The sequence below is a fragment of the Cavia porcellus genome, unplaced genomic scaffold (assembly GCF_034190915.1).
Source record: "Cavia porcellus strain 051 isolate PalLab524CR breed Dunkin Hartley unplaced genomic scaffold, mCavPor4.1 scaffold_31, whole genome shotgun sequence".
NCBI classification, from domain to species: domain Eukaryota; kingdom Metazoa; phylum Chordata; class Mammalia; order Rodentia; family Caviidae; genus Cavia; species Cavia porcellus.
Window position 1 is genome coordinate 1,635,255 of NW_026947514.1, and position 27,441 is coordinate 1,662,695.

Genomic DNA, 27,441 nt, shown 5'->3' on the forward strand with positions numbered 1-27,441 from the left:
GGCAGGCGCTTATGCCACTGAGCTAAATCCCGAGCCCCCAAGAAAAGCCTTAAAATTAAATCCTTATATGCATGAATTACACAGATTTCATTTTAAATAGTAAGATTTTATAGTGTTTTAATAAAAACCGAGCAATGAAAAATTGAAACTTGAAATGGATTGTTATTTGTGTTAAAAGAGGATGTTCTTCCTGCAGATTATAACCATAAAACATTTCCAGCTTACATTCATTCATTCATTCATTCACTCATTCAACAAATACTTATTGAGTGGTTACTAACTGCCAGGCATTGATCTGGGCTCTGGATAAATGCAGCAGTGAGCTCAGTAAAGCATTTTCCTTAGAGTTCTAGGATGGGAGACAGACAATGAACATGCATATAATAAGGATATCACAGGAAAGTCAGTGCCAAGAAGAAAACGGAGGGAAAGGCAACAGGAAGAATGTCTATGTCTACACTTGTGTGTGCTCTGTGATTGCCTGAACAAGGAGACATCATAATTATTTGAAAGAAGAGTCTCCAGAAAGTAACAGGCCTGCACTCTGGTGAAGACTCTGGCTTTCCAATGATATGAGATACAGGGAAGAGGAAGTGACTCACTTCTTCAAATGGTCACTGACTGCTAGAAGAGAAAGGAGTAACCGGCAGGGGAAAGGACAGGGGACCAAGTAGAAGACCCGCCCCAACCATCAAGCCAAGGAGGCTAATGCCTGAGGGGAATGGCGGTGCAGCAGCAGTGAGCCGTAGGACTCAGGACATGATGCAGGTGACAGGTGAGCATCTAAGCACAGGAAAAGCAGGTTAACTCCCTGGGTAAAAGTGGCCACTGAGGTGGATGCCAACTGCTCGTGGATGTAGAATGGAGAAACACTACTTCTGCAACCTACAAAAAATAATCTCATCTAGAAAATAAGACAGCCCTGGTACAATGGTGCACACCTGTAATTCCAGCAACTGCCTGTAATCCCAGCACTTACCTGTAATCCCAAGCACTTGGGAGGCTAAGGCAGGAGGATCATTGCAAATTCAAACCCAGCCTTGGCTACAAAATGAGCTCAAGGCCAGCCTGAACTGCACAGTGAGACCCTGCCTCAAAAAGACCAAAAAAAAAAAAAAAAAAAAAAAAAAAAAGGAAAAGTTGACAGATGATGCTTTGAGAAAACATAGAATATGGACCTGTATCAGCCTTAGTGACTTTTCACTTAAATTATAAATTATATATTAATAACTGACTTAATTTTGACTTAACCCTAATTCTTGAGTAAATAAATTTTAAACAGATGGGTAAAAATACTTCTACATGGTGGAGATTTAGCTCAGTGGGGTAAGTGCCTGCCTGGCAAACCCAAGGTCATGAGTTCAATCCCCAGTACCAAAACAAACAAACAAACAAACAAACACACAAAACTTCCACATTACTGATTTTAAAGCTATCTTTTAAAGGGTATAACATATTGAGCATAGTGTGGTATGCCTATAATCCTAGGACTTGGGAGGAAGAGGCAGGAGGATCACTGTGAGTTCAAGGCCAGCCTGAACTTCACTGTGCAACCCTATCTCAAAAAATAAAACAAAACCCCAAAAAACAAAACAAAGCCACCAGTGGGTGAAGGCTACTGGCTGTTACATAGGAACACGGAAAAAGTCCAGATCTGTCTATAATTTAGTTTTATAAATTCAAATGTAATATAAACTTTTTAAGAGATTTTCAGAACCTACAGAGCACATTCACAATTACTAAATTATAAATCATGAATCCAATTTATAATCCAGGAATTTAACCCTAATCTCTCCTTTTTTCCTTATTAACACCGCATTAACACTCAGCAGGCAGCTGAACTGACAAGTCCCAAAGACTATTTACTAGAGAAACAGAAAGGGAAAGCTTTGAGATGACATCGAGCAGCACTCCCGCCAAGGGCAGGAAACACACCGTTGTGTGGAAAGATACTGGACAGGCAGCATACAGAAAGCCCAGAGGGTTCTAGTTTACATCCTGCAACCAACTAGCTATGGAACCTTTGGGAAAGGACAACCTTTCTAAACTCTAGTTTCATCTGTAAAAATTAGACAGCTGTCCTGGATGAATGTTCTCTGCAATCCTAAAAAAATTCTATGATTCTATCGAATCCATGCTGGGGGAAGTGATGACTACCTGATTAAAGCTGTTGTCATTCATGTGTCCTGGAGACTGACAGTGTTGTGGTGCGCTGACTAAAACAAGTGGCCTACCCAAGACAGCACACCACCCCCCATTAATTATAACACTAGGGCTGTTTGAGGGACACTCCTCAAGTCACAAGGTTGATGAGGACAACTGGCTGAATTTCCCATGTTTATCTTTTCTAAAGTTGATCCTCTTTCTACTAAAAATAGGGGTGCTACTCAGGTTTTTGTCTTGCCCTTCTTTTAAGTGTAATTTCTATTGCCTGGGCACCTAAAACAAGTGAAAACAGACGGACAAATTGGAAAACCCATGCTATAGCGCTGATGGCAGTGTGACTGAGGTGGGCCTTTCCAGTCCCCTCCCTTCAAGGGCTAAAGCCATGCTTCATGCCTGGCGACATCAAGGTCAATGTGAAGGTCAAGAAGGCCTGGAGGACAAGCACCCTGCATACTGCACATTGGGAGGAGACTGCTCTGTGTTGTTTGTGCAACAGATGGCAGTGTTGGAACTCTAGTAACCTGGAGTTCAAGTTTGAAAATACCAACTAAACTCCCAAACCAGACATTTAAAATACAAAACACATTACTAATGATAAATCAGGAATATGAAAGTGGTGTCAAGGTATACTACAGTAACTCATTCATCCCATTAAAGGTTTATAATCTTTTTTTTTTGTTTGTTTGTTTTTTTTTGTTTTTATCGGTACCAGGGATCGAACTCACGACTGCCTGCTTGCAAGGCAGGCGCTTATGCCGCTGAGCTAAATCCCCAGCCCAGGTTTATAATCTTTTATTTAATGCTGTCATTGAACATTGAGCTATGATTCAATTTTGTATTTCCAGGTTTTGTAATTAAGATCAAAGAACCTGCCAGGCCTGGTAGTCCATATCTGTGATCCCAGCACTCAAGAGGCTGAGGAAGGAAGATTGCTGTGAGTTCAAGGCCAGCCCAGACTACATACTGAGCTCAAGGCCAGCCCCAAGCGTGTAGTGAGACCCTGTCTCAAAAAACCAAAAACCAAAAACCACAACAAAGAGATCAAAGAACTAAAGATAAAACTATAATCCTGTAGGGCACAACAGGATGTGTCTTCAGAGTTTTTAGTTTCACAAATATAATCTAATTTTTATTTGTTGAGTATCTGTTACATGCCCAGCAGTGCTAAAGGCAGAGAAAGTGAAAAGATAAGCAGGAAAGCTACTGCCCTCCACCTAGAGGGCATACGAAGAGCTGCAAATCTCAGCCCTAAAGTAAGCATTTTTAATTTTCTGTTTCTTGGAAGCAGGGCAGGTTTCATCATTCATATGTTTTGTTTGGTTGGTTTTTGGTACTAGCTCACAACTTTAAGCCTGGCAGGCAGGTGCTCATACTGCTGAGCTAACCACCACCGTCATTCATGTGTCAAACCTGTACTTCACTATGTGGTTCAGGCTGGCCTTGACCTCACTGCATAGTCCCGGCTGGCCTCAAAGTCACAGCATCCTCCTGCCTCAATTCCTGAGCACTGGGATTACTGGCTTGCTATGCTATGCCCAGCTTCTCAAAGTGAGGATTTTTATGAACAATAACAACATGTATGCATTTCAGAAAACACACTTTTCAACCCTGTAGACAGTTACAAATCCTTAGTTTTCATAAAGTCTATATATGTACCCTAACCTCCATTTCTGGCCTTGAGAACGATGAACACCAATGCAACTAAAACTTGATAAAGGGGCTGGGGATTTAGCTCAGTGGCATAGCGCCTGCCTGGCAAGTGTAAGGTCATGAGTTTGATCCCTGGTACCACAAAAAAACAAAAAACTTGATTAAGCACCTAACATATACTACATTTATTTCCAGCTCACTAATGCATTAGTACATTTTAAAAAATACAAATACTTAGGATAAATAAAGTGCATACAGACACACAAAGAGAAATATTATTTGGTTTTAAAAAGGAAGGGATTCTAACATATGCCACAATATGGACAATTCTGGAGACATTATGCTAAGTGAAATATCTATTTGGTCAGCACAGTAATCAGATTCACAGACCCAGACAAGGAGCTGAAGAACAGGGAAAAAGGCAGCGTGGGGTGAACGGACACATCCCTCAGTTGTGCTTAATGCATGCCATTGAACACACTTGAAAAAATTTTATATGATATATATTTTACCACAGTGCAAAAATCCAAGTACATGGATATTATTTATTGATAATGCTAATAGTGAGACACTTACCGCAAAGCACTGAACTGCTACCAGTCAGATTTTCTGACTCATCCTAAAGAGTTCATATGTAAAATGAAACCTTGGCAATTACTCATATAGGCAGTGTGCGTGGGCACTCTTTTGAAAGAAGCAAATAAGAACCTTATGTAAGTAAAATGTACTTACCTCCACTTGCATACTCCATGATTAAGTAGAGTGTCTTTTCAGTTTCAATGACTTCAAACAACTTTACTAGGGAACAAAGAGGATATAAGAGAAAAACAAATCCGTGTGTGTATAAATCATACACATACAAACCCTTCCTGTCAAAGATTTTAATACTTGGCCCTCTAAAAAGTGCCCATAATGTTTTTTTTGTTTTAGTTTTTGAAACTATCTCACTATACTGTACAGGCTAGCCTTGAACTTGTTATATAGTCTCGGCTGGGCTCACACCTGCCTCACGAACGCAGGGATTATAGGTGTACCACCCACATCAGACTTAGGGAATTCTTATTATATATTACAAAGACAAGATTTTATAAATGTAAAAAATTCTATAAAAATAAATATTGTGGGCCAGAGACGTAACTCAGCAGCACAGGGCCTGCCTGATAAGTGCAAGGTCCTGAATTCAATTCCTAGTAACAAAAATTTAAAAAAAAAAATCATTTCTGGGTGTCCAAGTACTCTCAGCAGTGCCCTTGCACTGTCCATGTTGATGTCTGTGCTGGCTCACTGCTCTCCTAGGGGCCCACCCTGTGCCTTACCTCCCAGCCCCAGGGGCAGCCAGGGCTACTCTAGTCTGCCAGTGTGCTCCTGTTTACCAGCACCGTGGCCTGAGTGAGTGATTCCACCCAAAACCTCTGTGGCATGGGGTACTTATCGCAAATTTCAAAGCTCTTTTGTTATTATTCTAAGGCCAGAAACGGAAAGAGGTAGAAGGGATTATATGGCAATTAACTGACGAAAAATTTTTTTAACAATGATTTTTCAGGGGGGTCAGTGTGATTTTGCTATACCGGTTCCTTATTACGGACGAAATAATACTTTATTGCTGGTGATTTATAAAGCCTACACAATTGTGTGTGTGTGTTTCTAAAGCTACTAGCCATTATTTGGTATATCTATTTTAATACTTCTTTAAAATTAAATTCACCCAAAATAGAAAGGGGTGGGGGTTGCTAGTCCTTTTATTGTAAGTGATCTTCTGATTAATAGAGTTATTAGATGGAAGTATCTACTTAACACAGTAATCAATAAATTTTTGTTGTTATTATTGTTTTTGACACACGGTCTTGCTTTGTAGTGTGCCTTGAACTCACTATGTAGTCTGGGCTGGCTTTGAACTTGAAGTGATCCTCTTCCTGCCTCAGCCTCCTCAATGCTGGGATTATAGGTATGTGGCGCTGTGTCCAGTTTAATCAATAAATGTTTATTTGTTTTTGGTACCAGGATTTGAATGCAAGACCTCATGCTTGCCAGACAGCTATATCCCTGACCTAAATATTTGATAAACTGATGAACAAAACTATCAGACCATTGCTTAGACTCTGATAGGTTCACATTATCAGGAAAAATCATTTAAGAAAATTAAGGTAAAAGTATTGGTAAATAATCAACATAAAAATGAAATCCTTTTCATACTCCAACATAAACTTTGACTCTTCTAGGGAAATTATTTCAATGCAATGGAAATTTCTGTTTTATTTTTGGGACAGGATCTTGTAGTACAGGCTGGCTTCAATATCTCTAGCCTCAGGCTCCGAAGTGCTAGAATCACAGATGTGAACCAAAGTTTCAAGAGAAACTTTAAAAAATTTCTATTATCAAAGATATGGGTACAATTTAAGAAGTTAAAAGATAAAATAAATACACTGAAATTAGTTCTAGGCATAATATAATAATAATAATTATAATTATAATAAATTAGTTCTAGGAAAGAAAATATTTCTTGGAGAAAAAGTTGGAATTTGAAATCCAGACTTGGTTGGCTGGCCTCAAAGGCTTAAAATAAGAAGCAAAGAATGAGCGTTTTTCTGCATTTTAATTACTGTCGCAGGTACCAGGATGATCACCTGACAGCAATGTTCTTCTTCAGCTGTGATGAAATAGGGTATAATCCTTTTGTTCATAGTTTATAGTCAAACTTAAGCATTGTGTAAATGTTTTTTCCTCCAGTGGTTTTATGTTATTATTCCTGTGCCCAAAGAATTTTTTTTTTCCTTTTTATCGGTAAAAGGGATTGAACTCACGACTGCCTGCTTGCAAGGCAGGCACTTATGCCTCTGAGCTAAACCTCCAGCCCCTCCCAAAGAATTTTTTATAGGTCATCATTAACATTAAACATCATCCCTCTCACGAACTCTTTTTTCTTAATTCGTCTTTCTTACTCGCCTATTCTTTTTTTGCAATAATGGTATGTATGTATGTACGTACGTATGTATTTATTCATTGATACAGGGATTGAATTCCCGACCTCGCTCTTGCCAGGCAGGCGCTTATACCGCTGAGCTAAATCCCTGCCCCTCTCATTTACTCTTGAAATAATATTTTTAGCTATAGGAGCTATTACTATAGAAAAAAAGTGTTAGCCAAATTATGATCTATGTGGAATCAAAAGTTTAATTGGGAAACACACACACACGGTCAATATCAAACAACTCACATATTTCCTCTTACTCCTACAATTACTTGCAGACAGGACCATGCCCCTTCCTCATCTTTAAATACCTGGCACACAGCTGTGCACACAGAAGATACACAAAACAAAATTCATTTCATATTTCAAATGTGACTCAATGTAGAAGTATTTTCTTAGGACCAGTCACATCAAAAAGTATAATTATTTTATAATATTAATTCTGATCATACAATTTTATCCTTTCTAGGTACAAATGAAATACAATTTTTTTGTTTGTTTTGGATTTTTTTCTTTTTTCTTTTTGTTGTTGTTTTGTTTTTGTTTTTCTACCGGTACCAGGGATCGAACTCACAACCGCCTACTTGCAAGGCAAGTGCTTATGCCACTAAGCTAAATTCCCAGCCCCTGTTTTGGATTTTTGAGGCAGGGTCTCATTATATAGTTCAGAGTGGCTTTATACTCACTATGAAGTCCAAACTGGTCCCAAATTTAAGGTACTCCTCCTGCCTCAGCATTCTAAGTGCTGAGATTAATTATATTTTCTAACACATGAAAAATTAGAAAATTACATTTCTACTGAACTAAAGCTTTAAGTTTAACTGGTTAATACCTAAGCTTTTAATTTGTCTCTAGTAATTTTGAAAAGCTACTACAGTCAACAGCTTGTAAATGCATTTTGCTAAAAGTGTACCTAGCTAGGTGGGGGGGGAGGGAGTCTCTTTTTATCATTTCAGGAATACAGTATGTTTAGCTTTATAATACACTTTCAATAACACATTTCAACCCAGAAGTATTTAAGAAAGCAGAAAGTACCTATGTTTGGATGATTTAAAATCTTCATTATTCTTACTTCTCTGAAGAGCTAAAAAAAAACAAAACAAAAAACAAAAGGAAAAGCAAAAGCAAACGACAGTCCCCCCAATACAAGTTAAGCATCATATTCATTGTTGCAATATAAATTAAAATTTTCTCTTACATAACTGATTCTTACTAATGTTTTCATGCCAATTCTCTGACTAATATGAAAGTCCAGAGTGACTCTGAAGGTAGGTTTACAACCTATTACCAAATAGGACTCCTAAATGTTTCCATTCATTAAAATAGTAATTCTAAATTTTATTTTGTTATCTTGAAAAGATGACATCAATCTTTGGCAAGAACAGTTTGAAATTAAACAGTGTGATCCAACAGCTACCCAGGGTTCCAATTCCATAAATTAAAATGGAAACAGCCCTGATAAACTTGTACAGGCATATTAAACTGACTGTTACAAATGATTCTATGATAAGATTTTTTTAAAAAACCAAGTTGAGAAATTCTCACTGGGGAATATGGGTGACATAGCATGGGGCTGTAATAATGACCTTGATGAACCATGAGAACGAGCAGGCAGAAGCCCCTAGACTCCCCTGCATGTGTCCCGCTGACGGTGACCCAGAGTGAGACTGGCAGCCTAGGACAGGTGGTTTTGGGAAGGAAGGTTGTGACAATACTACTGGAAGGCAGAAGGCAGGGTCGTGGAATCGGATAAACAGCCTTTCCTGTGTAAAACACAGGCTCACTTCTAGAGGCAGAAGCACTCTTCTCTCCAACATAAAGAGCCCACTTCTTATTGTGGCCATTCCCGCATTTTATACTGGGAGCTGAGGAGACACCTGCCCAGTTATCTGACAGACAGACGAGACTGAGTCTTTTTTAGCTTCCCTCTACCAGGCTAAGACAAAAACTCGTTACAGCTGAATTCATAGCTGTAGCTTGCGGCTTCCAGTTGTGCCTCAAGACTCACTGCAGATTGAAAGGGTGTCCACTGCTGACCCTGGGTATATGTGCTGAGTGAGGGAGGATGACGAGGTGTGATCAGGCATGTAAGACTAGTGATTCCTGCTGCCCAGAGCATGTGTTTCCAGGGGAGAACCCAGGCTGCCTGCACCGGCCATCAGGGGTGGGAGTCTGTCCTACCCATCACCCCATCTGAATCAGGGTCTCAGCATTTTAACTATATATAATTACATGTGTCTCAACATGTCCTGCTTGGATTAGACTGAAATACTAGGCAGAGCTGTATTAACTACTTTGTTAACAGTGAACTGTCAGCTTGAGAAAAGACAATATAAAAGGAAAGGAAGAGGAAAAAAAGAATAGCTGTTCAATGATCGAGATTCCCAAAATGATCTGCACTTTAGCTGACAGAGAACGGAACCCTGAGTCCCAGGGAGAGGAAACATTTGCCAGGGGTGAAACACAGTATAGTCTGGAGCCCAAGTCCTGGGCCTTGACTCTGGGGGCCACCCCTTATCAAAATGCCAACATCATTTTTTATAAACATTAATATTTTGATTCTTACATTGCTGCAGAAATACGAAAGACTGAGAATAGTCTAAACAACTTTAAGAAGGGAACAAAATTAGAGCTCCAACTCACTGACTTGGTTTTCTGAGACAGGATCTCCCTATGTACGGCTGGTGGCCTTGAACTCACTATGCAGTCCAGGCTGGCCTCCAACTCATGACAATCCTCCTGCCTCAGCCTCCTGAGTACTGGGATTGCAGGTGTGCACTACTACACCCAGCAAAGACCAGCTTTTTTACACACATACACAAACAAACAAGCCAACCAACCAACTGACTGACCAACGAACCAACTAGAGTGAAGTAGATGTAAGTAGAACTTTCCTAAGGAACACTCTGAAGGGAAAGAATCTATAGTCAAACAAGCTTCAAAGAACATCTGGCAGCAGGTATGGTGATGCTTGCCTGTAATACCAGCCAGCACTTTGAGAAGCTGAAGCAGGAAAATCTAGATTCAACCCCAGTCTAGGTAACTATGTGACTGGACAAGATCTTGTCTCAAAAAAATTTTTAAAAGGACAAAAGGACTGGGAATGTAGTCTGATCCTCAGTAACACCAAAAAGAGAACAAACCTAGTAACTCACTGTACACATACAGTAGTTATACTCAATAATCTCTTACTTCAGTAAATCTGATTAAATTATGAGAACACAAAAGTCTAAAGTTAAGAACAGTGACCCAGTGAACCAGGTGTGTAATGCAGGACTGTAATCCCAGCTCAGACAAAATACTGTTACAAGTTTGATCCCAGCTAGCTAGTGCCACACTGTGTTACTCTGTCTCCACAAAAAAAAAAAAAAAAAAAAAAAAAATTGGTTGAATGTTACAGCACATTGGAAGGATACCTTTCTCACTGAAACATCTGTGTCCCTGCTTTGCTAAGAATTTTAATTGGATAAAGAGATCCATATCCAATTTATAAAATGGAAAGGACAACTAATATAAGAATCATTACTCCTGGGCGTGGAGGCGCATGTCTGTAATCTCAGCACTGGAGAGACTGAGGCAGGAGGATCGGTATGACCTTGACACTTACTGGGCTACTACAAAGCGAGCTCATAGCCAGCCAGAACTGCATAGTGAGATCCTGTCTCAAAAAGATGGAAAGAAAGGAAGAAAGGAAGAAAGGAAGAAAGAAAGAAAGAAAGAAAGAAAGAAAGAAAGAAAGGGAAGGGGGGGGAGGGAGGGAGGGAGGGAGAGAGGAAGGAAGGAAGGAAGGAAGGAAGGAAGGAAGGAAGGAAGGAAGGAAGGAAGGAAAAGATAGATAGATCACTGAAACTGCTACAATGCAGAGGGAGCAGGCAGCTTAATCTGAGGCATGTGAGCTGATCCTGGATTCAATCCCCAATCCTCAGCTCTGGAGTGGGGAGAGAGGAGGAAAAAGAGTCCCAATCAATTGGAATTATGACAGAAAGCCAATCTGATGAATCTTAGCAAAAATCAGTGGGAATAGGTGAGGAAAACCATTAATTCCCAGTACAGAATAAACCAGGTTCCTGTCAACTTCTAAAGGTGGCCAAACAGCTGAGTATTTATTCTGGAGACGGGAAAATCAGGAAGAACCAAAATAGCAATCTCAAAGGGCTATGTTTGGAATGGTGGGTTTCAGCTCGGTAAAGCCATATGGCAACAGAGAAAATAGTATTACAGAAGTTCTAGGAAGACAGATGCTAGTCTACAGCAAGGGGAACTTTAACCCAGAGCTGCTGAACACTGGGAGAAGCCACCCTGGGATGAGCTTAAGGCTGGCCAATGAACCAGCTAGGTGAATGCGGGGTTTTTTTTGTTGTTGTTTTTGTTATTTTTTAGACAGGTCTTGCCACGTAGTGCAGGCTGGTTTTAAACTCACTATGCAGCCCAGCTGGCCTTGAACTTGCAGTGATCCTCCTGCCTCAGTCTCCTGAGTACTGGGATTACAGGTATGCACCACCACACCCAGCGCAAATGTACTTTTAAAAAATCAATTTTTAGAGGCTGGGGGTATAGCTTAGCAGCACAGTGCCTGCCTGACAAATGTGAGGTCATGAGTTCAATTTCTGGTACAAAAAAATTGTATTACTAATACGTTACAGATCTTGTTTTAAATGAAGTGGTTATGGCTTAAGAGAATATCGGTACTGGTTGTGTCACAGTAATGACACTAAGCAGAAGGACCAAGACCTCCGCAGCCTATGGTGGGGTTCCCCGGGCTGTGTGTAATCCTCCCTCCACTGTCAAATAAGGAACCCTGTCCTAAGTGCTCCAAAGGACCCTTTCTCTCTCTCCAATGCCCAAAGTGAGCTTCTCTGTCTGATTCAGCAGCGATTCCCACAGGCTGGTTCAGGTACAAGGATGTTTCTGAAATGAATTATTCAGATGATGCCTCATGCTTCATTTGAGGCCCAGAGATCAGGAGATGACTGTTACTGAACAATTTTTGGCTTACAGCTCCCAAAAGAGGACCTACCACACCATCCAGGGTCACCAGCACAGAGAAGCACTGCAGCCCAGCAAGGGGCAGAAGGAACCAATAAAAAGGACAAGGGTGAGTTTTTCAGGAATAGGGTGGAACCCACAGTCTCACACATGCTAACAACTGCCATGCCCCAAGCTACCCCAACCCACAGGGTCTACATTATAGGACAGGCAAGCCATGGTGAACCAGCTAGGCCTGGCGGCTGAGTAATTCCAGCACACTCTGGGGAATAGGTGCCTTCATGAGCTGCCTGACACACGGCCCTGTGATGACTAGGGTACATGGATACTGCCTGCTAGACTGCAAGAGACTGACAGAGGTGGTGGTTTGAAGTATAGGCTCTGAACAGGTTGCTGCCATCAGAAAGACAGTCCCGGCGCAACAGTTTCTTATTTCAAGGAATCAGTTCACTCTGGGTGGGGCCAGGAAGGGTTCAGATGCCAGAGCATAGAGACTAGAGAATATAGTTCACACACCCTGCTACTGTTTGCTTCACAGTGCTCACGTGACACTGTATTATAAATCTGTTTACTGCTGCTCCCTACTATTATGTCAAGTCCACCAGGGCAGCAGCAGCATTTAGTTCAATACTGTACTTCACAGAATGGTACCTGACACACAACACATGTTCAACAAGTATGTGTTGGCTGGACGAGAGACGTTTACTAGGAGAGAAAGCCTGGATAAAAACATAGCTTTTATGCTAGGGATGGTGACACGTGCCTGTAATCCTAGTGCTTAGGAGGCTGAGGCAGAAGGATTGCCCTGTAGCCAGCCTGGGCTACACAGTGAATTCAAGGCTGACCTGGACTACATACCCTCAAAAAACACACAAAAACTTTGAGGCTTTTGCAGTGTTTGGAAGACAAAGCAGGATATGAGACTTACTTCTCTGAAGTTCTTCAAACATTCTCCCAAACTTGAAACTACTGTTCAACTTCTTACGGTCACCTCAATGCACACCATCAGGTGAGTTTCCATCTAAGCTTTTGGAAATCCTAAATTTGGGAATTTACTTAATTATAGTACAGAAGCATAATGGATTGGAAAGAGCCCATATTTTGGAATCAGTTTGAGATGTATTTTTGTCATGGCTTACTGACTAGAGCGCTGGACTACACCAACTTGTCAGAGTCTGTTTCCCCAGGAGAAAGTGAGGCTAGTAGTTACACCCACCAGCAGTGTAAGGTGAAGTAATGTCTACCAGGTTAGCTGAGGAGAGAGGGCAGGTGGTGTGTGATGACAATGAACCCTGCTGATAGAGTTCCTAGCGCGCTTTCACTGTCGGTCTCCATCACTGGAACTACAACAAACTTGCTTGCACGTGGAGTTCACAACACTGCACACAATGCTACCTATAGTACTGCCAGACAACTGACGGAGTCTCCATCCTTTCGTAACCAGTAGGTCACTCCATTTCCTTACGAACAAAATTCACTTCATGAAGTTGTAAAGGTTAAATGAGTAAATACAGGTGAAGCACTCAGAACAGTGTTTGCCATATATACAGATTAAATGTCCAAATTTTTTTTTCACAAAGTCCTCACATTAAATAAATGTCCAAATTTTAACAAGCCACTATTTTCAGAAATAATCCATCATGATTAGGTCCTACCAAAAACCTAGCTGAAACCTATCATTCAGTTTTAAAATTTTACTTATCTCCTATGAGAGGAAAATTTTAAGCAAACAAAAATATACCCATTTCCCAAACCAAGCAAACCCAAACCAACTATTCTGCTGAACACATGATGACAGCAAACATTCAGAGTCTTTATCCGAGCCAGGTGTTAGTTTGAGCTCTACTAATGGGCTTCTAAATAGTAACTAAATTACTACAACTCTCTAAGAAGATGTTATGGAGACTCTGGGAGGTTAAGTGACTCATCACCTAGCTAGACAGGGTTGAAGCCTGACTTTAAATTTATGTAGTCTGGCTTTCTCAGGCCTCTAAGCTTTATGCTATGTTAAGAGTCAGTCTACTCCCAAGACCAAAAGGGAGAATTAGTACCTTCAGAAGTACTGGCATATCTTAATAAAGTGTAGTACTTCTGAACAGGTAAACACATTTTCTTCCCTAATGAGACAAGACTTGCTTCTTAATGATAGTAAGGCAAGATCTGGCAAGATTCCCTGATATGTAACCAAACTGAATCTAAAAATGACTTTGTAAGATCAATGAGAAGACTAGAATTTTTGTTATTTATGGTGTTCACAAAACCACTGTAGGAAAAAAATCCAAAAAACCAAAACGAAACAAAACAACAAGAAAATCACTATAGGTTATATAACATGACAGAGTTCTTTAAAAGTTTACTAAAAAGACATTTATGAAGGCAGTAGTATTCTAGGAACAGCAATCAGAAGATAGTAAGTACAGAAACATAGAGAAAAAGAAATTTTACTAGAATCGATTGCTCATTAAACAAGAGCTAAAAAAACAGGAAAATGAAGATACTTGTGTTGCAATAGTATCCGTTTGCAAATCTGCAGTCAACTCAAGCTTACTTACATATACAGGTCCCTGACTCAGCCTGAGTACTATGAATTTTCTAAACCTGAACTTGGGTCTGAAATTTGCCTGGACAAGGCAGTACACCTCTTTGGACAGTGGTAGCACAAACGGCCTGCATATGCTGAGAGTACAGTGTTCCTTACAGTGAATGTTACCGCACAAAGCAGCTCCCAGTGACTGTATGATATGACTGTGCAGGTTGCTGTGAAGGAAATAAGGTACAAAAACACTAAAGACAGAAGCCCAAAGCTGACGTGTACTCCACATCCTGCTACCATTCTTCCGTCATGGAAAAGAATAAGAACTTAAACAGGAATGCTTCTAATTTACTCTGGAAGAGTAGAAACTTGCACATATGATTTTAAGCAATGCCCTTTAAACTGAGTATGTTATACTTATCAATTGTATAACTAGGATAGACCTAGCTTTGGGATGTCTTCAGCGGATGAGTCACACTTGAACCATACCACAAACAAACCTTAAAAGCATTAATGTATTAGATTACAATAAACCAAAATAAATGTCGGCTCAAATATGCCTAGTCACAATATTGGGCTACCTGGACAACCACCCATGTTCTAAAATGACAACGATGCAACCACCAGTAATGTGTAGTACTAATAAAATGAAGAGCAGCAGTTAAATACTATGGCCAAAAATGATAATCACAGAAGCAAGAAGAAAGAAAAAACTATAGCCAACCTGAGAAAACAGTGAGATAAAACTTTTCCTGGAAAACTGTTAAGAATCTCCAGGTACAGAAAACAAGTAGAAAATTTGTAACACCACAGAATACTTCATTAAGAATTGTCGGTAAACTTCATAATTTGAACCCTAAATATAGTACTAAATTTTAGTAATCTGTTGTGTATTAAGTTATTAGATTATTAGTATTAGTTATTAGGAAGAATAGAAAGTTTAAGAAAATGGGTACAATTAATTCTTCAGAACAGGTAGCTGGAATTCTGAAAGAATCTGTTTTAGGGTCACCTAGAGGAATGTGAAGGGCCATTCTGCACTGCAGATTACAAAAAAACAGCTGCTTAAACATCAAATTTTGTGTAAGATAGAGCCCATCCTTTCCCCATGTCCCTAAACATAACAAGAACAAGACTTCAAAATTTCAGGCTATAACTACCTATCTGGAATACATTAGTAACATGTACTGGGCATTATATTTCATCAAAACAGCTTATAACTGGAAAGTGGTTTTCAGAGTTCTTTTATATGCATCATTTCATTACGTGTCCATCTTGAGCAAATGAATTTATCTTTTCTGCTCATTTTTTAAAGAGTTAGGGTCTTTCTGTATGCCCTGGCTAGTCCCAGACTCCCAGGGCTCAAGAGCTCCTCTTGCCTCAGCATCCTGAATGGTGTAGACTAAAGGTGTGTGCCAGTACACTTGGCCAGAGCACATATCTCAAAAGATTTCTGTGTTAGCTATGAAAAAATCCATACAAATCTGCATAAGAATACATGAATTTAATTTTGTATTTAAAAACTTATTATAGTCAATATTTAAGATATGCTATTTAAAAGTAGTCTTTAATTTGTGTTTATTAACATTTAAAAATCATTACCTTCAACTGAAAAAATCATTCCTTTAACTGAAGATAACCCATTTTTAAACCAACCATTTTTAAAAATACTCTGAGTTGCATTTATTTGAGGAATAGAAAATTTTACTGCATTGAACATAGTAAACAAAAATAAAAAATATTTAAGGGACAAATTAGATGGAATACAAAAAATCATTTAAAAAATACTGCATCAATCTTACCTTCTGTAGACTTGTTGGATTCAACTGTGTTTTGTCAATTATTTTTATGGCAACCTAGAAAAAATTGATAGATATTTATGACTTTTAAGAATTTGGTGATTATAGATTAACTGGCAATAGTTTTATAAATGCCCACACATACAGCACTGTTAAAAAGTAAACAAGCTGGGGCTGGGGATTTAGCTTAGCGGCATGAGTGCCTGCCTTGCAAGCAGGCGGTCGTGAGTTCGATCCCAGGTACCGATTAAAAAAAAAAAAAGTAAACAAGCTAGGAGTAGTAATTCCAACATTCAGGAGGCTGAGGTAGGAGAATCATTGAAAATTCAAGATTGGCCAGGGATTTAACTTAACAGCATAAGTACCGAGGTCCTGAGTCCGATCCCGGGTACCAAAAAAAAAAAGAAGCAGAGCCTGAGCCAAGATTTAGCTCAGTGGCGCAAATACCTGCCTGGCAAGCACAAGGTTGTGAGTTTGATCCCCAGTACCAAAAAATAAAAATAAAAAATAAAAAATAAAAAATAAAAATAAATGAAAGTTCAAGACCAACTTGAGGGGAAAAAAAAACAGCCTGGGTTACAAAGTGAGCTCAAGGCCAGCCTGAACTGTATAGTAAGACCGTATTTCACAAAGTCCAAAAAAAAAAAAGCAAGTAAGCAAACCTCAGAACCTAAAACTCAGTTACTTATAAGCAGCAGGGTCTTCATGCAAATAAAGGTAGTGCTATAACACTTTATATTTAACTTATTCATATAGACAAGGGGAAAACAATCTCTTTTGAACTTCTCTGCAACCTCCTCCAACAAAGCTAGAGAGATCGTACAGTGTAAACATTTCTAAAACATATGCAGTGTAGCGAATCTTTTTGCTACTTTTTTATTTTTCCATTAGTGCTAGGGATCAAATGCAGGACCTGGTATATGCTAGGCAAGAGGCAAGCTCTCTTCACTATTTACTGACACTAATTTTGGCTCACTCTAAGCCCTGGGACAGAAACTGTGCTTTGATGATATGTCTATGATTCCAGCTCTTGAGAAGCTGGGACAGGAAGACTGCTGTGATTTCGAGGCCAGCCTGGGCTACATAGTGAGTTTAAATCCAATCTGAACTACATGGTGAAATGTTTCACAAAACCGAAATAAATAAATAAGTATCCAAATAGATCTGGGCTGAATCTGAAAATTTTAAAAACACTTTATTAGGCCAGGGATATAACTCAGCAGCACAGCACCTGCCTGGCAAGTGCAAGGTAATGAGTTCAATTCCCAGTACCCCTTCAAAACATGTTATTAAAAACAAAAGACCTCTTAGCTAATAGCCCTGGGATGACATTTATTGAAACTGGATACTTCAAAAGATCCTAGAAACACTATTAAAAGTGAAAAGGCTGTGTCCTGGTTTCCAGAGATGAGCTGTTTAAGATGGAGGCTACAAGTCATCCATGGCAATGAATCACTGTAAACATGAATAGTGTAACCAAGGAAATACATTTTAAGTTTAATTTAACTTCAAACTGATTTTAATTAAACATTAAATATTTTTTATTAAATATAATTCTGCTGCTCTGGAATGTTTTATATAAATTCTTAAAAATTAGCCAGGTGTGGTGACACAGTCCTGTAATTCCAGCACTTGGGGAGAGCAGGGGCTGAGGCAGAAGGATCTCTGCGAGTTTGAGGACAGTCTGGGTTACACAGTGAGTTCTCTACTACATAGTGAGACACTCTCTCAAAAAAAAAAAGTCTAAATTGAGATGTGCTGATCACAAATACACAGTAGGTCTTGGAGACAATATAAAAAAGTGTTGGGAGCCGCGTCTGTGATAGCTCGCCTTGCGCGGCGGACGTGCGGCCTGTGGTAAAGAGCAAAGCCTGAGGTAGATTACCCCTCCCATCGAATATGTTAGTTTCCTGCTTACCGCGTAAACAACCCGCTCAACAATATAGTCTGCCTGGCAACTGATGATGTTAGCCAATCAGCTTGCCTTGCTTACTTTAACATGATTGGACACTGTACCCATATATATACCGGTGCCACCCCTGGGGGAGAAGAAGAAGCCCGGAAGTAGAAGCCCAGAAGGAGCCGCGGAGAGCGGACCGGTAGAGGCTTCGGAGCGAAGCCCGGAAGGAGCCGCGGGGAGCGGACCAGAGGAGGCTTCAGCTGGGAGAACCCAGGGCAGGCTGTACGGAGAAGGAAAATAAAAAGAAAAGGTTGTCCACTACCAGACTTTGTCGTGTGTCCTTCCTGCCGGCCGGGAGCGGACATCGACATTTGGAGGCCCGCCCGGGGACTGATCACCCCCGAGACGTGGAAGTGGACAACGCTCCAGTACAGAGCTGCGAGACAGGTGAGTTGGGGATAAGCCTGGGCTCTGGGTGGCGCGCACCTACAGGGCTTTTAGACTCCCCTCAGGCTCACGCGTAAGTGGCGGATTCCTTGGGCCTCACGCGGTGAGTAACATATTAAAAGATGGGAAACATGTTAGGTAGCAACACTAAGAGCGAGGGTGGTTGTGGAGAAAGCTCTCAAGAGCTTACAAAAGTACGCAGGGTATCTGAGCAGGCCCAGTCAGGGAGCTCCCGAGAGGGGTCCGTCAAGGGGAACAAGGATGCTAAGGAGGAGGACGGGGCTCTAGCCTCGGAGTCGTCTGACTCCGAGGACGAGGGAAAGTTGAATGGCAAGGAGGCCAAAGAGACCAGCTGTCAGGAGCCTAAATCGCTCAATAAGGAGTCGCAGGGTTCTTTTCCAGCGTTGCCCCGCGAATTGCGCTCTGCTCAACCTGGTCTGCGGAGGAGTAGAGAGCTCCTGAGCGCTCCCCGGCGCGAGAGGGAGGCGAAGCCTTCCGCCCCACCTTGGGGGCCGTTTCCGGAGGCGATTCCTCGCCACGAGGCGGCCGCCTGGGAGCTCTCTCCCCTTTCGCCAGAACAGGAAGTGATGCACGGGCCCCCATTTTCCGCCCAATCACGGCCGCTGTCTTATGCTCCGCCGCCGGCGGGTCGGTATTTTTACAGGCGGCTTTGGCAGGGGGGACGCTTGTCTCATGAGGTACATCCACCTGGGATAGATAGTGGCCCCTACGGGATGTTTCCTGTACAAGTAGCTATGGGCCAGGGACGCAATGTATGGGAGCCTTTTGAGATAAAGCAGATTAGAGAACTTAAAAATGCAGTTACAACCTTTGGGCCGACTGCGCCTTACACCATTGCCATGCTGGAGAATCTGTCTTCTGGGCCCCTCACCCCCGCGGACTGGATTCAGCTGGCAAAGGCGTGTCTGCCCTCGGGTAGTTACCTGGATTGGCGAGCCTGGTACACAGAGTTCTCTGCCGAGCAGGCTGAGAAAAACGCCGGTCGAGGAAATGGGGGCTGGGGATTTAGCTTAGCGGCATAAGCGCCTGCCTTGTAAGCAGGCAATCGCCAGTTCGATCCCTGGTACCAATAAAAAAAAAACAAAAAAAAACGAAAAAGATAAAAATAAAAAATAAAAAAGGGGGAGTAAGCCAAGGCCTGCCTCCAAAGGCGCGGTTATCTATGACAGGACAATGGATGGGCCCGGATCCAGTGGTCAGCTGGAACCGAGGCGCGGTTTGTGTTTTCCCACAGGAACCGGGACGAGAACCACTGTGGATACCGGAGAGACTGACACGGGCAACAAAGCCCTCGACTGAAGATCAGACCTGCCCTACTGGAGATCCATCACAGACCAACCAATAAGATGAATAGAAATAGCGGTAGCCCGAAATGGACAAGAAGATCCTCAGGCATATGCATGGCTTGCTCAATTGGCCCACGACCGAGTCTAGATATGGCGGGCATCCCTCATTCTCCTCCATAAGGTGACAATACACAGCAGGGTAGGTGAGTCAATGACGGGTAAGAGCGTGCCTCCCCAGCACGACTCGACCTAAGCCAGGCCCTACCCCATCCTGCACGTAAGCCGCTGGACTGTTAGATGCTGCCCAGGTCTAAATTTCTCTCCGAGGGGATTTCTTTACGGAGAGGAAATGAGTGCAAGCTTGTGTGCATCCAGGTTCCGTCCAGTTTGTGCCTGGCCCTAGAAAAAGGACGAGGGCCTCAGGGCCTTGGCAGACCATGGCATGGCCAACCAGGGTCTAAGCCAAGGACCTACGGTGGACCTACACATAGGGCATAAGCCTCTGCACCCAGTCCAGGAAGGGCTACGATGCGCACATTCATTCAAAGTAAATAAAATAGGGGGAGATGTTGGGAGCCGCGTCTGTGATAGCTCGCCTTGCGCGGCGGACGTGCGGCCTGTGGTAAAGAGCAAAGCCTGAGGTAGATTACCCCTCCCATCGAATATGTTAGTTTCCTGCTTACCGCGTAAACAACCCGCTCAACAATATAGTCTGCCTGGCAACTGATGATGTTAGCCAATCAGCTTGCCTTGCTTACTTTAACATGATTGGACACTGTACCCGTATATATACCGGTGCCACCCCTGGGGGAGAAGAAGAAGCCCGGAAGTAGAAGCCCAGAAGGAGCCGCGGAGAGCGGACCGGTAGAGGCTTCGGAGCGAAGCCCGGAAGGAGCCGCGGGGAGCGGACCAGAGGAGGCTTCAGCTGGGAGAACCCAGGGCAGGCTGTACGGAGAAGGAAAATAAAAAGAAAAGGTTGTCCACTACCAGACTTTGTCGTGTGTCCTTCCTGCCGGCCGGGAGCGGACATCGACAAAAAAGAAAATAAAATATGTAACTAATAATCCATATTATATGTTGAATGCTGATTTTTAATATACTGGGGGAGTAATAAAATGTAAAACTAAACAAACAAAAGAACTCAAAAGCAAAAACAAAAGAACTGGCAAAGTGGCACATGCCTTAGTCCCAGACCCTGGGAGGGTCACTGATCCCAGGGTTTGATCCCAACCTGGAAAACACAGCATGACACTCATCTCAAAATAAAACAGAACAAAACATGACAGAGCAACCGTTTAAGCAGTTAAAAGAATGGGGCTACTTCAGATAATCTGTGGGCTGACCCCGAAATGTGTATAGAGACAACAAATACGTAACCTGGTGACCTCTGTTCAGAAAAGTGTGAGAAACCCCACACAATATGAAAAGCCACCAAGATACAGGAAGAAACAACTTCAGTCCCTGTTTACTTGTATTTTTTTCTTTAAAAAAGGAATAAAATAATCCCAGCATTACTGACACTAATTTTGGCTCACTCTGGGACTGTGGGACAGGACCTGTGCTTTGGTGATATGTCTATAATTCCAGCTCTTGAGAAGCTGGGGGGGGGGGAGGCTGAGGCAGGAACATCATTGTGAGTTTGAGGCAGTTTGGGCTACAAAGTGAGTCTGAGGCCAGCCTGAACTGCATAGTGAAAATCTGTCTCAAAAATTACCAAATAAGTACAATTAAAAATAAAAAAGTTGTAATAATAGTTACTAAATGGACCTGCATCAGCATCTTTATCTGATATTAATCACTTGTTATATAAAAATAATTTCTACAAGGGCTGTGGTAGTTTATACAAAGCATTCACAAGGCCCTGGGTTCAACCTCAAACCCAAACCAAACCAAACAAACTGAAATAAAGAAAACGAAATCAGGTGTGGTGGTCCACACCTATAATCTCAGCACTGGCAAGGGTCTGAGGCCGGAGGGTTACCATGAGTTTGAGGCCAGCCTAGGCTTCATAGTGAGTTCAAGGCCACCCTGGACTGCACAGTAAGACTCAGGAAAAAAAAAAAACCAAAAAACAAAACAAAACAAAACAAACAAAGAAACAGAAACATGGAATGGTCTGTAATCCCAGCATTTGGAAGGCTTGAGGCAGGAGGACTCTCTGAGTTTGAGACCAGCCTGGACTACATAGTGAGTTCAAGGCCAGCTTGATCTCCTTGGGAAAACGTGTCTCAAAAAGACAAAAAAAGGGTCTGGGGATTTAGCTCAGGGGCATAAGCACCTGCCTTGCAAGCGCATGATCCTGAGTTCAATGGGGGAGGGGGGGGACGGACCAAAAAAAAAAACCTGTCTCAAAAAGAAAAAAAGTTTTAATTTTACAGATTGCCTAGGAGAGTCTTGGAAACTCTCTAGGGGTCACAACACACAATACCCTGGGAGTAGCCAGTCCATATGTATTTTTTTCCTGTTTACTTTTTTCTTTTTCTTTTTTTTTTTTTTAAGACAAGGTCTTGCTACATAGTCCAGGCTGACCACAATGTAGCCAACTGGCTGCAAACTTGCAATCCTCTTGCTTCAGCCTCCCAAAGGCTGAGGTTACAGGCCACACCATGCTTTTTTTTTTTTTTTTTTTTTTTTTTTTTTAAATACAAGGTCTCACCCATGCAATCTAGGCTAGTACTGAACTCATGATGTATCCCAGACTGGCCTCAAAGTCATGGCTTAACTTAGTTTTAGGTATCCTCTCACCCACCTTACTGATTCTCACAGGCCTGTTAACTTAGATGAGCTAAAGACAGGGAAACTCTGACTTCAGTGGTGAGACTGTGCTCCATCCCAGACAGAGCAACCACCCTGGGGATGGGGCACTCAGTGTATGTGTGCATGCTGCCCCTGAGCTTTTTTTTTTTTCCCCCAAATCCATTTTATTTCAAGAAGAAGGAAAAAAATCTAAAACAAAATTTCAAAACACACTGATAGGGGCAACAATGGTACATACATTGTACGTTGTCATCCCCGAAACACTCACCGAGAGCAAAAGACATCTGCATTCAACTGTCCAAACAATACCAGCACAAATCATTGTCTTCAGTGAACTCAAAGAAATCAGTAGTATAACTATCTTAACTATTTTTTATATACATATACACGTTGTTTCTTTCAGCTTCTCACAGTAGTGCGGCAATTCAGTGTTTACACATGTGTGCCTTATTTATTTCACTTATGAGTATGTTCTTAAATTGCATTAATTTACCAGGCCGGGCGTGGTGGCTCATGCCTGTAATCCCAGCACTTGGGAAGCTGAGGCAGAAAAATCGCCACAAACTGAATTCAAGGCCAGCCTGAGCTACGTTAAAAGGTAGGGGGACGGACAGTAAGACATTCTGCCTTTTCCTAAGTACACATTTCTTCATATACTACAATAGCATATCTGAATAGTCTGAATACAGAGCAGATGAGCGAATCCAGCTACTATCAAGCCAGACAGTAGGGATTAGCAAAAAATTAAAACATGGAACCCTTCTCATAATGTTTTGGAAAAATTGTTTTTCATAAAAATACGTTGTGCATTAACGTAATAGGATTATTGTATTTTAAACTTAATATTAAGTTCTAATATGCTAAATATCAACAGCAACTGCCCACACATAAATAGGCTTAAGGGAGACCTCAATTTCAACTTTAAAGAAGTTATGAGAAAAGCTTGAGAATTGTTCTACTCAATGGCACTGCTCTTCATCACTACTTAGGACAAAATTCTGAGGGGAATCAAGAAACAAGATTATGGCAAAAAGATGTTGAAAAAACATTCATATGAATATGGAGTATACTTGAAAATGAAAATGATGAGATTCAAAATATGACTGGGATTCTCTTTTCTCTATTCTTAAACCTCCTCTAAAGTTGTTAATGCAGTCTTCACCAACAAAATTTTAACAAAAACATACCATTTGACTAAAAACACAATCATTATCTGAAGTATACCCCAGGATCATGTTTGATCATTTTGTAATCAGTAATAAATGCTTAGTGAGTACTTAGAGGCTGAGAGAAAATAAGGTTCAAATCCTAACCCTTTCTGTCTTCCCTTCTAGACTTCTATCATTTATGGACAGGACAGTGGGAAATGTAAAGAACTGGCAGTCATGGGACACATGTGTAAAAACACACAGGTGGAGAAGACAACAATGAGGAAGCTGTGCCAATAATTTCTGACAGAGCAGGCACATAGCTGAAGAAACAACAATGCAGAGACTGTGTGATCTATATGCTGCTGCTGGAGAGGGACACCAGACAAGTGGTCCTCGCAGGTACAGGGAAGGCAGGAAGTCACTGGGCTGACCACAAGCTCCCAAGTTACACAGGAAGTCTTCTGCTCACTGACCTCACAGGTACTGCCGGTTCTTATGAGGCTGGAAACTCACTGTGAGAACTAACAAGCCTCTGACTTGGGGAACAGGAGAGAAGCATGAGGGTAGAAAAGGGGATTAAGTGACAGACTGTCATTAAGTACTGGGAAAACCAGCTCTGCCAGGCAGAGGGGATTCTTGTTTAGAGAAACCCAACACTCCCATACAAGAAAACAAAAGACACGGATATCTGGGGTCTAAGCACTGGTGGGACACCTCCCAACAGGCAAACTGGGTCATGCATGTCCTGTGCAGGTAAACAGGGCTTCTGAGCAACTTTGCAAGGCTCTGCCTTACACAAATAGATAGCCAGAGATTACCAGACTTCCAAAGAAAGTCTCCAGGAAAGAAGAAAACATTTCAAGGAAAAGAGAAATAGGCAGGGAGAAATATCTACTTTTATAAAATAGAAGACAGATTTTACTATCTTCAGGGAGTCAACAGAAGAAATAGCATTCATAGCACCAAACTGGATGCCACAGACGGTAACAAAAATGAACAGAAACAGGGCCAGGGATATGGCTCAGCGGTACAGTGCCTGCCTGGCAAGCGCAAGGTTGAGTTCAATCCCCAGTGCACACACACACACACACACACACACACACACACACTCTCACACACACACACACACCCCAGAAAATTAAAGAGCTAGTTGTAGGAGCACAACACAAACACATCTGTCACAAAGACTGGAAGAAAAATTAAGGGTATCTTCCAGAAAGTAAAGACAAAGGTAGAAAATAATTTTTTTAAATTCAAGGCTCTGTTCAAGAGTTCAGTCTTTGATTAGTACGAACTTCAGGAGGGACAAGGGTGTAGCCTAGTGGCAGAGCACTTGCTTAACATACACAAAGTCCTGGGTTCGATCAACAGCACCACCAACAAAATAGAACAGTAACAACAGTAAAGAAAGGGATTTTTTAAGAGACAGGGTCTCATTTTGTAGTACAGCTAACCTTGAATTCACAGAGATCCTCCTGCCTCAGCATCCTTAGTACTGGGATTATAGGTGTGTATCACTATACCTGGCTAACAAAAAAGAATTTGAAAATGAAAGAAAGACAGCTCCCTAGAGCTGTGAAGTGAATAGACTGAACTGTTAGCATAGGTGTGGTCTATTATGAAAGGAAGGCAACAGGGCCTCCATCTTGGATTTGCTGGCCTTCACAACTATCAGAAACAAAGCTTTCCTTTATCAACTCCTAGTCTTGGGTAATCTGTCACAGCAGCAAAAACACGTAAGATAACCAGACAACAGTTGCCTACACTGTGCAGCAACAGCAGCAACAGTGGGAAAACAGACAAACAGACACCTGTTCACTCTGGTGGTGTTACCCATGCAGATACTCTTAACAATAGCACTCAGGGTTATGTTAAAGAATGTTTACTGAGGATCTGTCAGCAACAGAAAAAATAAACAACAAAAAAAGCTCTCTATGGTCCTATATACACCAGAAAACCTTACTAATTAAAAATTCACAATTATGTCCCATACAATTCCCCCTGTTTTGTTAAAATAATGTCTGTAGTTGCAAAATGTAGTTTAGGTCTTGACTTTGCATTGATTCTCCTGCCTCAAGTTCCTGAGTGCTGGGTGAGATTACTGGAACGTACTGCCACACCTGGCTGAAACTAATATCTCAGTGGGCGTTTTTTGTTTTTTACTACTAGGAATCAAACTTACAACCTCACACTTACCAGGCAGGCATTGTGCCACTTGCTGCTACATCCCTGGCCCAAGCACTTATCTCTGAATAGAGAAATTTCCAAGAACTTTTAGTTTCTATATAATTAAATTAAATATTATGTAATTCTGGGTCATACCTACAATAGGAGAAAAACACAAGTAAATGGTTTTGCTTAAAGTTTTTTAAACACCGAGAGAAGTTTCAAAGTCAATATGGCAGTCACATTCAAGCATTTCTAGAGCGAGAACCACAAGAAGTAAACAAACAGGCCAGATGCCAGTGGAGGGATCAGTCCCTCCACTGTCTCAGCCCACCATTCCTGCACAGCAACAAGCTGGAGTAACCACTTAGGGTTGGTAGGACTAAACACAAGAGGATTTTTGTTTTTGCTTTGAGACAAAAGTTCAGGTTGGCCTTGAACTCTCTAAGTAGTCCCAGCTGGTACAAAGTCATAGAAAGCCTCCTATCTTAGCCTCTCAAACTCTGGGATTACAGATGTGAGCCACCATTCCTAGCTTAAACTCAGAGGTTCTGTTCCCTATCTCAAGAAAGTTTTGACCAAGCATAACAGGGACTGCTGCACCCACTCACACTGTTTACAGATTCCAAAAGGGGTATAGGCATCTCAACAAGGAGTCTTGACCAAAACTCCAAGAGTTTCTCACTAAAGTTAAGAGGAACTATAAAGAAGTACATTTTTTGTTAGGTCATCTTCTTTTTGGGTATGGGGATCAAACTCATGATGGGTATGGGGATCAAACTCATGACCTTGCGCTTATCAGACAGGAGCTTATGCTACTGAGCTAAAGCCCCGGCCCTGGTTACGTCTTAAGATTCCAGGTGGTATAGATCAGGGCTTCCCAACCTTTTCTACATCCTAGAACACACAAAACTGACAATATCTGTAGCACACAGAGGCCACTGGCTGGCTGAAGGACCAACCCAGGCTCCTGCTCCAGCAGCCCTGGCCTACAGGCTGCAAGTATCAGTGCCATGTCATACCTGTCACACAGTACTAGCACAAGTATCAGCAGGGTCCCACACAGGGACAGCATTTCTCTAAAAAACTTCTTTCCATAGTACCACAACAGTCGTTTAAAAAGCCTGTACCAATACCCAGCAAGTGTCAAGTACTGTTAGGTACAACCACTTCCCGTCTAGACCAGAGAAGAATGTACTCCAGCCAATGCCACTGCCCCATGTGCCACACCACGGGAAGAGGCAGTATATGTCAGCATGTGATGAGGGCCAGTAAGAGGGCTGTCTATCAAAGAATACTTCCCAGAAGCCACATCCATATGGAAAGGTTACAAATATTCCAGGCACCACTACAGCAGATGCCAAGACCTAAATGCAAGGAACTACATTGAAGCAGCAACGAGGATCCATTCCACACAACAACAGTGTGAGGAGGGAACTCATGTCATAGTTCTAATGATTTACTTTTGATAAGGAATGCTGTTAAACAGAAAGCCAATAATGCAAAAGCTGGAAAAGTATGCCTTCCACCTGACAACCTATCAAATATGTGTCACCAAAAGTACTGTGAGGAAGATAGGAAATAAACCTGGAAGAATAGAAAACTGTTTTG

The 27,441-nt window shown here is 41.6% G+C and overlaps 1 protein-coding gene across 11 annotated transcripts in view; it reads right to left on the reverse strand.

The window, feature by feature from the left end:
* Mark3 (microtubule affinity regulating kinase 3) overlaps positions 1–27,441 on the reverse strand; it is a 94,921-nt gene that overhangs the window by 48,973 nt on the left and 18,507 nt on the right. For 10 of the 11 annotated variants that reach the window (XM_013144951.3, XM_013144949.3, XM_005000543.4 and 7 more), the window contains exons 3-5: positions 16,106–16,159; positions 7,820–7,868; positions 4,549–4,614 (exon numbers count right to left, since the gene is read on the reverse strand). In XM_013144951.3, the coding sequence (XP_013000405.1) occupies positions 4,549–4,614; positions 7,820–7,868; positions 16,106–16,159 (169 nt within the window). Of the gene's footprint in view, positions 1–4,548; positions 4,615–7,819; positions 7,869–16,105; positions 16,160–25,860; positions 25,987–27,441 lie in introns of all 11 variants that reach the window. The other variant, XM_063240878.1, reaches the window with a different exon arrangement.